The 11,579-nt window shown below is 39.6% G+C and overlaps 1 protein-coding gene across 2 annotated transcripts; it reads left to right on the top strand.

The window, feature by feature from the left end:
* The first annotated feature begins 2,186 nt into the window (after nucleotides 1–2,186).
* On the top strand, nucleotides 2,187–9,189 carry mpx (myeloid-specific peroxidase). 2 transcript variants are annotated; one of them, XM_035668420.1, is made up of 15 exons: nucleotides 2,187–2,253; nucleotides 2,362–2,427; nucleotides 2,528–2,615; nucleotides 2,810–2,985; nucleotides 3,209–3,341; nucleotides 3,881–4,007; nucleotides 4,090–4,296; nucleotides 4,389–4,752; nucleotides 4,884–5,044; nucleotides 5,178–5,436; nucleotides 5,529–5,699; nucleotides 5,782–6,019; nucleotides 6,634–6,842; nucleotides 7,277–7,327; nucleotides 8,273–9,189. In XM_035668420.1, the coding sequence occupies exons 2-15, from the start codon at nucleotides 2,364–2,366 to the stop codon at nucleotides 8,716–8,718; spliced, it is 2,694 nt and encodes an 897-aa protein (XP_035524313.1). In that variant the 5' UTR covers nucleotides 2,187–2,253; nucleotides 2,362–2,363; the 3' UTR covers nucleotides 8,719–9,189. The 2 variants fall into 2 exon arrangements, with proteins under 2 accessions (XP_035524313.1, XP_035524314.1); XM_035668421.1 differs by lacking the exon at nucleotides 2,187–2,253 and adding an exon at nucleotides 6,993–7,030 and having other exon boundaries at nucleotides 2,364–2,427; nucleotides 8,273–8,410.
* The last annotated feature ends 2,390 nt before the right edge of the window (nucleotides 9,190–11,579 follow it).

Genomic DNA, 11,579 nt, shown 5'->3' with positions numbered 1-11,579 from the left:
TTGTCCAAAACAGCTTTGCTTCCTTGTCCATGGGGAATTACTCTAATCACACAACACAACACAACTAGAGACATTGTTGGAGCCTACACGCCCTGGTGTTTTTCAATTTTAATCTGTTAGTATGTATCAAAGTTTTGTTCTTGTGACTTTGCGGGAATAAATACTTGATTGTAAAAGCAGAGTTTCCCAACAATGCGCTCCTTTAAAATAAAACTGGCGGCTCACTGGAGAAATGTAATTTCTTGCTAAACCCAGAGGTTGACCAACAATATTTCAGCCATAGCCTGTTAAGGCTGTTAATTTCTGCTTTTTTGACTTCCATCAAAGAGGGAACTGGACATGACAAATGCAACTTTCTTGTGGTTTTGTTTGTTATGTTGCAAACATAATGATTTGCTGACAGAAAGATGAACCCTGCACTTTGTCAAAAAGCAGACAAACATCTCTCATTGAAATTGATGAGATAAAACTTCTATTATCTCTATTGCATGAAAACTATTTCTTTCAAATTTCCTTTTACAATAATACGACTTCACGATGTGCAAGAACTTTTTGAAAATGTACTGTTTTTGTAAACCTTTCAGTGCCTTGCTAAAACATACAGATGCATCATTTAAAGCAATCTCATAATTGTATTTTATAAGTAAGATTGTTGTACGATGTGCAACCTATTCTTCAGCTTCTTTCAGCAGTGCTGGTTAATATTTGTCTTTAAATCATTTTAAGAGGGAGAATGGTGTACACATCCAGCTCCAGTTGGGTACAGGGAAGGACAAAAAGAGCAGGAAAGGTTTCCAAACTGAAATTTGCCAAAATGTTGCAGAAATAAAATGTTTGGGAGCTTGCAAATTAAAAAAATTATTTTTTTCTTTTTTTGATTTAAATAATTTTCTTTGCTCATCACAGATTCAAATCTCTCTGATTCAAAACATCCAAACAAAAGGATAAAAAAAATCCATCATCAAACAAGATCCTGTTGTCTGAGCTGTGTGTGTTAGTGTGCTTGTCTACAGCTCCAATCTGGGATTAAATATATGATGCTGCTTAATTTTCATAGACAATTAGGTCTTTTTAAGGTCTTTTTGGGCTTAAGTAGTACATGAAGATATTAGGTTATGTAATATTTTCTCGAACATGTTTGTCATTTTTCAGTGACAATTCATTATTGCAAGGTCTTTCACGGGCCAATGGACAGAGACAAATCTCTGTTCCTTGTTTGGTTATCAGTGGTAATTTTGCGTGACAATCATGAAAAAGCCACCCTAGGTGTACCCACCCAATTAAACACGTACAGATTCAAGGAAAACTTGTGTTTGACCGTATATCTGTCTTTCCTTTTCCTCATTGCACAACCAGACCTTATAACTACAACCTATTACTTATTTACCTACGTTGGTTCATGGTTAACACCTTTGGTTAATACAGCACTCCTAACCTCAACCAGCCAAAAAAAAAGTGTGAGTGATTTCTTGTTTAATTCAGAGGTCAAAGGCTAAAAAGTGTGTGAAGTGTGAATTTTCTTCCTCTTTCCAAAGACTTTCTCAAGTTCATCAGTTTCTGTGTAGTAAGGCCATTAACCACAACATGGCAACATCAGTAATTCTGTTAAAAAAAAAAATAGTAAAAATTTTAGTAAAAAAAAAGTAATTTCTCTCCTTAGTTTTCAACAAATTCTTACAAACTATTATTTCCAGTGAGAAAAGACTGGATCCAGTTATGTCAAATACTAAAATGAAAAGGGATAGTGTGTTTGATTTATTCAAATATCAGTCTTTAAGAAGACAAAAAGTAGACAAATTATTTCTGTTTCTTAAACACATTAATATTCAAATTAAAAATGTTAAAATTAAAAATTAAAAGTTCATTCAAATAGCTCCATTGGGAAATATTATAAAAAACAACTACAAATACTAATAATTTTAATGTGTTATGTCTGTTATTGTCACCATGGCGACCACTATCACTGCTTCCAGTAGCAGCACTTGTTAGGCTATTTACGATATAGTTTTCTAAATCAGAGCATCAACCCTATCAGTTGACCAGAAACAATAACTGATAAGAATAAGGAATTTCAAGCACAGAGAGAAGGAAGAAGGAACTGCTCTTTACTGTAGCTTTACCTGGACAACCCCGGGGGCGAGGCCTCAGGACCTCACACTGAATATAAAGGAGGTGACGATGTTTGTCACAACATCGCTAACTCCAGATCTCCAAGAGCATCTGATCTCTTCACAGCTGTCCCCTCAGACACAGGTAACTGTATTTCTTTGGATGCTCAGATGTTTTTATGTTATATGGTATTTAAGAAACATTTTTAAAACAATTTAACAAATTAAATAAATTTTTGTTTATTTGTTTTAGAGATGCTTTTCTCTGTCCTTCTTGTGCTGGGCGTCTGCCTGGTGCCAGCTCACTCCAGTCCAACAGGTAGGCTACAACCTTCATATTGTGGACATGTTTCACTGGTGAAGTTTAAAATTATTTAGTCACAATTGAACAATTTAATGAGTTTGTTATTTCTTTGCAGAAAAGTATCTGGGCAGTCCTCTCCTTCAACGCTGCTTTGAAGACGCAAAGAAACTCGTGGATGATGCGTACACATACTCCAGGAAAGAGTGAGTTCATTTTATGGGATATTTCACAAAATAATAGATTATCTTTCAGATTTATTTAGCATAAATCTTCACTAAAGCTGTTTCTTTGTAATGCAAGCCATTCATTACAACTTCATAACTGTGTAGCAAACTGTAAGAAGCTCCAAAAAGATCACAACTTTTTTGTTTAACTGTGTGCGACTTTTCTCCTCAAGGAGTCTGAGACGAGTCCGCAAAGAGGTGGTGAGTCCTCACGATACTCTTCGTCTATTGAAGCAGCCTCGCGGTGACACACGCTCAGCTGTGAGATCTGCAGACTACATGGCACAAACCCTCCGTCTGCTGCACGACAGGGTGCATCATATTCACAAACGCTCACTCAACGCAACAGGTCAGACCTGCAGCACTCAAACAAAGACAATGCATACAGACACACACACACAGTGCTCACATTGTTTTTTTGGGATAACTCTTTCTGGTCTAGGTTAAATGTCTAAGGTTTACTGTGGCAATTGTGGAGCACTTTAAAGCTGTAATTAAGGTCTAGACATATAAAGTTGACAGACATGCACACACATTGTGAATCTATTAAACATGTCTCTCACATATTTCAGATTTACTCTCTGAAGAGGACCTGAAAAGGCTCGCAGATATAACCGGATGCTCAGCTCGAGTCAGTCTTCCGCAATGCCGCACCATGCCAAACCTTAACAATTATCGCACCATCACCAGCATCTGCAACAACCTGTAAGAGAAACATTCAGTCATGTTGTTAAAACTGAATAAATATACTCAAAAAATAAAATAATAATAATCAACAAGAAGACAAACAGACACTACAGAACACAATTAAAACAGATTCAAGAGCAGAGTTTTAATGTAGTTTGGAATTAAATTAAGTTAAAATGACCTATAGGTAAAAGCCTTAAAAGCAACATTTTGTATTTGCATGCTGGACAAATGTGAAAAGATTCTGTTTTAAATACAAATGTTGGTTGTAAAATTAGCTTGCAGTTTTCTTTCTGTATTTTGACTTCTGTAACACCTTCTTTGACATGCAAACATATTTTAAGGTGCAATTGTATAGTTGTTTTTCTTTCCAAAAAGCAATCTGTCTTGAATGAATTGAAACAGGGTCTGTGAGATTGAGTGGTGCTTACATTCAGAGGAAACGCTTGTGAAATACACCTAAACATCTTAGGCCATACACCACAGAAGATGTGTACACTTCTCTGGGATTTCTCAAGCAATGTTTCCAAACACGGACTCCTCTTGTTTCCTTTTAGAAATAACCCTCGCCTCGGAGCTGCCAACACCCCCTTCAGCCGTTGGCTCCCTGCCCAATATGACGACGGCATCTCCCAACCGAAAGGCTTCCTGAATCAAACAATCAACAACTTCTTCCTCCCACTGGTACGACCTTAAAATCCCAGACACTCGCTTGGATGAATATACATAAATGCCTAAAATGAACACAATTCTCCTCTACTCTCAGGTGCGGCAGGTGTCCAACAACATCCTAAGCACAACTGACGCAGGCGTGGTCAGCGACACAGAATTCACTCACATGGTGACGTTGTTTGGGCAGTGGAATGACCACGATCTCACCTTCACGCCGTTCTCCCCCAGCATCCGCTCCTTCAGCAACGGGGTGAACTGTGACGAGAGCTGTGAGCGAACTGAGCCATGCATCCCCATCCCGGTTGGTGTCAAAGCTCAAACCCAAACATTGAGATGCAGTTTTCATTAAAGGCTTCCCTCCCTAATCTTTGGCTTCTCTTTTCCTACAAACAGATTCCTCCTGGCGACCCTCGCTTGCCCTCCCGCCCAGACAGCTGCATCCCAGCGTTCAGATCTGCCCCTGTTTGCGGAACGGGATACTCGGCCTACAACTTTGGTGGCGAGCCCAACAGGAGAGAGCAGATCAATGCCCTGACAGCCTTCCTGGATCTCAGCCAGGTGTACGGCTCCGAGGACAAGCTGGCCCTGTATCTTCGCGACCTCGATAATAATGACGGCCTGTTGCGTGTGAATACACAGTTCAGAGACAACAGGCGTGAGTTGCTGCCCTTCCACCCTCTGCAGGTGAACATGTGTGCCACTCGCAGAAGAGTCACCAACGACTCAAATGCCAGAGAGGTGCCCTGTTTCATTGCAGGTTAGTCATCTTGTGATTTCATTGCTGATCTATAAAGAGTAGAACAGAATAATAGAAACATGAATCTGTTGAGGAACACCTGTCATCAACTGTTTGAACTGTATGTGATGGGTACATTTCTTGTCTGTCAGGTGATTCCCGCGTGGATGAGAACATCGCTCTGACGTCTATTCACACACTGTTTATGCGTGAGCATAACCGGCTGGCTCGTGAACTGAAGAGACTTAACCCACATTGGGACAGTGAGACCCTCTACCAGGAATCCCGCAAGATCATGGGTGCTTACACACAGGTAGCTAAACTTTAGAACCTGTCAAGATTTATAATTCTATATTTAAATCTCCAAAGCATGTGTCATACACTCCACTGTCTTATTCTCAAAATCTCTCTCTCTCCCTCTCTCTCTCTCTCTCTCTCTCTCTCAGCGGTTTGTTTTCAGGGACTATCTGCCACACATTGTCGGGGACGATGCGATGCGTAGACAGCTTGGTCGTTACCCTGGCTACAATCCCAACGTTGACCCCAGCATCTCCAATGTCTTTGCAACAGCAGCTTATCGCTTCGCCCACTTGGCCATCCAACCAACCATATCCCGTCTGGATGCAAACTACAGGGAGAACCCTCAGTCCCCCAGTGTCCCCTTGTTCAAGGCCTTCTTCACGCCCTGGAGAATCGTCTTTGAGGGTGAGCTTGACAGAGAGAAGTGCATTAACTTATTAGTAATGATTTTGACTTTGTCTTAAACTGTCTCCCTAATGTTTATTTTGTCTCTGCAGGTGGCATCGACCCTGTGCTCCGTGGTTTGATCGGACGTCCCGCTAAACTGAACACTCAAGATCACATGATGGTGGATGCTCTGAGGGAGAGGTTGTTCCAGTTTGTGCAGCATCTGGCTCTGGACCTGGGCTCTCTCAACATGCAGAGGGGACGTGATCACGGCGTGCCTGGTACATCCCTCACTCTTCACCCTTCTTCTCTTTTTTAATTGTCTGTATCCACTCTTTGCTCACTTTTTGTTCCCTCCTCTAGGCTACAACGCCTGGCGCAGGTTCTGCGGGCTGTCACAGCCCAGCAACCAGGCAGAGCTTGCTCAGGTCCTGAACAACAGCGACCTGGCCCGCAGGCTTCTGCAGCTCTATGGTACACCCAACAACATTGACGTCTGGCTGGGAGGCGTAGCAGAGCCGTTTGTCCGTGGCGGCCGTGTAGGGCCTCTCTTCGCCTGCCTGATTGCATCACAATTCCAGAGGATCCGCCAGGGTGACAGGTCAGTATGTGTGTATTTATAATGCATGCACAGGATTCTGAAGGCATAATATGTTTTTGTCTAAATATAATTAGGTGCAGTCTGTGCTGCTTTGAGCCCAGTCATCTTGGTTGTTTGAACCTGTGGGGGCTTTTACCAGATACTACCACTGGGGGGCGCAAATGCTACACATAATGGATTTAAATTACAGTTCACATGCTAATGTTGAACATTAAATTAAAAACGTGTTGCTGTTGTGAATAGATAAACTAATGCATGTAATTGCAGTTTTACTGTAGTGATTAGTACACATGATAACACCCTGCACTACTTAAGCTAGACAGAGACAGAGAGGAAACAGTAACAACTATAATAGTAGAAATCTGACTAATAATAATGATAATAATAAAATAGTAATTCCTGTCTCCATAACAGCAAAATTTGTATTTATTCTACTTTGCAACTTAGTACAAATAGTTAGAAACAAATAATAATATTAGCTGGGATCTTTCTAGAGTTGGGAATGAGATAACTGTGACTTTGTTGATTGTTCAAAAATAAATGCATTTCAAATACAATATATCTCACATGTAACTAATTCTCTTCTCCCTGCTCCTCTTGTTTGAAATGATCAGGCTATGGTACGAGAAACCAGGCGTCTTCACCCCCCAACAGAGAGCTGCTCTGTCCACTGTCACCCTGTCCAGGATAATCTGTGACAACACCGGTATCAATGCCGTCCCCACTGACGTCTTCAACGTCCTTTCAAGAACTAACCGGCTCGTCAACTGCTCCAGCATCCGACGTCTGAACCTGTTAGCCTGGAGGGAGAGACCTTGCACAGGTGAAATACTACTGGACCAAACTTTTTTGACCTCAGGAGGGAGGGGGGGTGACTAAGCATTTTTCATTCTGAGTTTAACCTGGTGTGTTTATTTCTTCTCTAATCACTTGTATGGAAATGGTTCTTCATATGTGGTGTTTGATCTTGCAGGCGCGGGTGATAGCTGTAATGAAGTCAGTGGAGCAGAGGTCGGTTTTAAGCACTAACAACTGATAGTCAAATGTTAACATTTTAATAGCACAATGGCACTACACTTTCTTAAAAAGTGCAGATTCAAATCATTTATCACTTGTTGTCTTCTTGGTGAGGGTGGTCCTTACTAAAAAAGAGACCATTCATGGTGTACTAATACAAGCACATTTTGAAAAAAATGAACAATGAAGTTTTGAAATTATGAGACTAGATTTTAACTTCTACATCTTCTTCATATACAGAATGTGAACGAGCCGGACCCCCAGGACCAAGGGGGCCTCGAGGACAACGAGGTAGTGTACTCAGCTGTTGTCTGTTCAACCTTTTGTACATTGTATACAGTGCTGAATGTGCTCCAAATAGCTGAAAAAGGTTTAAATACTATAAACTTCTAACCCATACTGACACCCTATAACAAGTAGCTTTACAATTAATGTGATTATGATAATACTTTATTCTGAATGCATTGTTTAAAAAGCCACAACAAAGGCTCAGTTAAGACTTGTATGTTGTTTGACATTAGAACTTTAAAAAACACATTTCTAATATAAGAAATACATAAGTAGGTGTCAACCAACTATGGGTAAAATGTTTAGAGATGTCTCTGATGTTGGGATGATATCTCTGAGTCAGGCAAAGAAAGGCAAGTTTACTTGTATAGCGCCTTTCATTAAGGCAAGTGCTTAAAAGGGCATTAAGACAAGGTATAAAGAGAAACACAAGGTAATAAGCATTCAAGATACTTACACAAGTATTATCAGCAGCATGTATTTAAAGTAAAAATAATTAAGTATGGTCATTGTGCTTTCAAGTGGCTCCTTTCTTGAGAAACATATATTACAGGATTATTATTACTGATGCATTCATCTGTGAATGTGAGTTTGAGAGAAATTATGTTAGAAAAGGGGCTTAATTACAGACTGAAATGTCCCGATAAGAGAACTGAACAATGCATCATGTTTCAGAAGATCATACATTTTGTAATCTGCAAAACAACTAGTAATGAATGTAGTGGAATAAAAAGTTAAAGATTTCCATCTGTCTATATTAAATATAGATAGTACTGTAGTATAAAGTAGTAAATACTCAAGTATAGTATCTCAAAAGTATACTTGGGTACCGTAATTAAGTAAAAGTTACATTCTATCTCTGGATAATTCCTAATGAACGATGACTACAAGCCTACAATGCTAGTTTTACAGCATTTAGAAGTAATCCATACTTTTGCTTCTCTGCAGGTCCAGTAGGACCCCCTGGCCCGAGAGGCCCTCCTGGACTGCCAGCACTCAACATCAATGCCTCACAACCACAATCTGCCTTCTCAGTCCTTCTGGGCAAGTACTACCCATCCTCAGAGAGAACCATTCATTTCCATCAGGTCTTGTACAACGAACAGAATCATTACAGCACTAAGACAGGCCTGTTTATTTGCGCTACCCCCGGTGTCTATCAGTTCAGCTTCCTCTGCACGTTTTTTGTCGGTTCAGGAAGTGTGGACCTGTGGCATAACAAACAGCTGGTGCTGCACGGTTTCAAGTTTTATCAGGGAGGTCACCGCTTGTTATCAGGGGACACGGTGCTCAGGCTGGAGATGGGAGACAAAGTGTGGCTGGATGCCACTGAAGGGACCACCGGCCTGAGCACTGAAAGCTTCTTCTCGGGACACCTGCTCTTCACTGTGTGAAACAAACACTTCTCCTAACTGAACCGCCACCCTCTAACACACCGGTGGTGTGTCTGCTTTAGGATCTCTGCACTGAGCTTCACTTTCCCTTAATCAGGTCATGTGTAATAACTATTATTGATCTATTATTCTTTTCTTTTGGGCCTACGGACCAGACTTGTGCACACCGTACAAACATTATAAATATTTTCTGACAAAAGAACAAATTTTACATGCTTTTAGCAGCCTCATTAATATTAAATGTGACTACAGCACATTTGTTAAACTCTGTTACAGCATGCAGTCCATTGGACCGGAAATGTAATTGATAGCCGCATTTACTTGTTTCATTAGGAATATTTTATGCACTGATTGAAAATTGAAGCATGCATTTAAAATGTGTTGTGCTTGTGTCTATGAGGCTTGTTTTACTGTAACTTCTGTATCTGTTGTATTTAGCATTCAATAAATAAACTAAAAAACTGAGCCGCAGCAAACCTTATGTTCATGTGTTCTTATTTATGTGAATCATTACAAAAGAGAGCGAAGACTACTCAAAATGTAATTTATTGCTGTTAAATTTGGTTTTATATAGAGTATTATAGCAAAAGCTCTATTTGTGCAGAACAAGGACACAGAAAGCAGGTGCACAAGTGCAAAAATGGGAAATATTTAATAATACAGAAATTGCATGTTTATCTAAAAAATCCTATGCTGCAGACATGAGGATCATGTTGTCAGTCCTAACGTTAAGATCCCCAAGTTCTCGGTGTAAGAGGACTTCACAAAGCATGACACTAAAACTAGCTGAGAAGTTAGAGGTAGGTCAGAGAACCAACTCGCCTTGTTGTGTCAGTGCTTTGGAAAAGATACAACGCTTTTAAAACCTCTCTGGTGATAGTTAATAAGGATCCACTGAGTTGACCAACAAATCCAATAACAGTGGAGATGTTGGTTTGCACAACTCTGCACTACTACAGTGAAAATATCCAACCAAAATAAACCACAGCAAACACTGACAGTGCTGTGTGATTCATTACAGGGGAGAACATCATTAGAATTAATAACATGATGAATTAATAATAACACATTTTATTTAATTTTCCATCCAATTTGGCCTTCAGTGTTCAGTTTACCTTTTGTATTAGAAATTACTGAACAAGATGTTCGATTGTCACTATTGCTGCTGAAGAGAAAGTTTCCTTGTTGTCATATATATATATATATATATAGATATATTGCATGTTTTTACCATAATGTCTCACTTGTCTCTTGGGACATGCCCAAAATTTGACTTTCTAGACATCGAACAGCAAAATACACTTACTGTGTTAGTAGGCCTATGTCATGACACTGGCTCAAAGTGAGTCTACAGTGACCATGCTGTGTGTGTTTACTATAGGTGCAGTGTAATTTGTGACAGCCAGTAGAGGGAACGGACAGTCACAGCAATTGGACAATTGATATCATCTGTTAGTCGAATCTCTCTCTCTGAATCTTGTTTTCAGATTTGTTGAGCGTGAAAATGGCCCTCAGTATACCACTAATCATCAAGAGACACCTGCTGATGGGAGTTGGACAATAACCATGCAGGTAAGGCAACTTGACTGATTCATTGATTCATCCTATAAAAACCCTTGAATGCTGTGTCAATTCATAAATCAGTGTAACTGATGCACATTTCAAACCATCCTGTTGAGCCTGTTGAAAAAACACAAATTTGGTGAAAATGTACTTTTACTCAACAATTTGTCTTTGTAGAAAGGATCATTTGGATTATTTAAATATCCCGGGACAGGTGTGGAATATATTAACAAATAGTATAGTGTAGAGCCCCAACATGTCTTCCTTACAGGCCTGCTATTGGCTGATACAGTGCCGAGGAAGGGCACTGTGGGTGGACGTTATAGTCCTTATCTTTCAGCAATGAGGCGCCACTGAAGTCAGCACTTAAGAAACATACTTAAACTTTGTAAAAAAAAGTTACTTTTATCTTATTTTCTATAAAGCTTTCAGTTCTACAAACATTTCTTAGACGTAGTATACATGCTGACCCCAGTGGTGGCCACAAGTAGATCAAGCTTTACTTTACATCACAGAATATGTTATTCTTTCAAGCAGTGATGTTAAACTTAAGAAAACAGCTCACTGAGTTTTGTTTTAATATTGACATCAGTAATCTAAATGGAACAACAAAGAAAAAATAACTTTAATGTGAATACCTCCTGTAGATGGAGCTATCGTTCTTTTTTAAACAAAACAAATGTATGATTCATGTTGTGACATAACCCACTTATTCTGACTACAAGGCCTATAAAACACTGCATCTAAAAATCATCATATTTTCATCAAACTCACAGATGTCCTATTTCCATCTCTTTGTTTCTTAAGCAAGCTTCCTCTATGTAAACAAAACGTAAAGTCTGATGTTTCAAATTCTATCAAGAGACATATAAATGTTCCTGGGTAAAGTGGCTCAATTTACTTGCTATCAAACATTCACTCTTTTATTTATTGTCTTCACCATTTTAACCATGTCATAGTTATTAAGGGTCACTGGAGGCCGTAATCAACCCACCATGAAGTGGAAATGGGTGAAGGATGGACAAACTAACAGCCTAACATTTACACCTGTGGTTAGCTTATTGTACGTTCTCCAGCCCACCTGGGCGGCACATGTTCACACTGCAGAAGACGTCCTGAGGAAATGTAGGTAAACATTTCACAGAAACATGCAAACCTTTTACAAGAAGGCTGAGATTTAAACTCGTGTTAAACTAAAGACGTTCTTGCTGAAGGGTGACAGTGTTAACCACTGAGCTTGTTTCTTTAAAGCAAACGTTCACTCTCATGTCTGTACAGTTAGCTTAGCTTAGCACAAA

Source organism: Morone saxatilis, unplaced genomic scaffold, assembly GCF_004916995.1.
Source record: "Morone saxatilis isolate NCDOM2014 unplaced genomic scaffold, NCSU_SB_2.0 Contig21, whole genome shotgun sequence".
NCBI classification, from domain to species: Eukaryota; Metazoa; Chordata; class Actinopteri; family Moronidae; genus Morone; species Morone saxatilis.
Note: the sequence above shows the minus strand (reverse complement) of the source record. Positions and strands in the feature narration are given on the sequence as shown.

Coding starts and splice junctions, on each gene's coding strand:
- mpx (XM_035668420.1), top strand. CDS start 2,364: ATGCTTTTCTCTGTCCTTCTTGTGCTGGGCGTCTGCCTGGTGCCAGCT. Junction 2,616..2,809: donor TACACATACTCCAGGAAAGA/GTGAGTTCATTT, acceptor TTTCTCCTCAAG/GAGTCTGAGACGAGTCCGCA. Junction 6,020..6,633: donor AGGATCCGCCAGGGTGACAG/GTCAGTATGTGT, acceptor TGAAATGATCAG/GCTATGGTACGAGAAACCAG.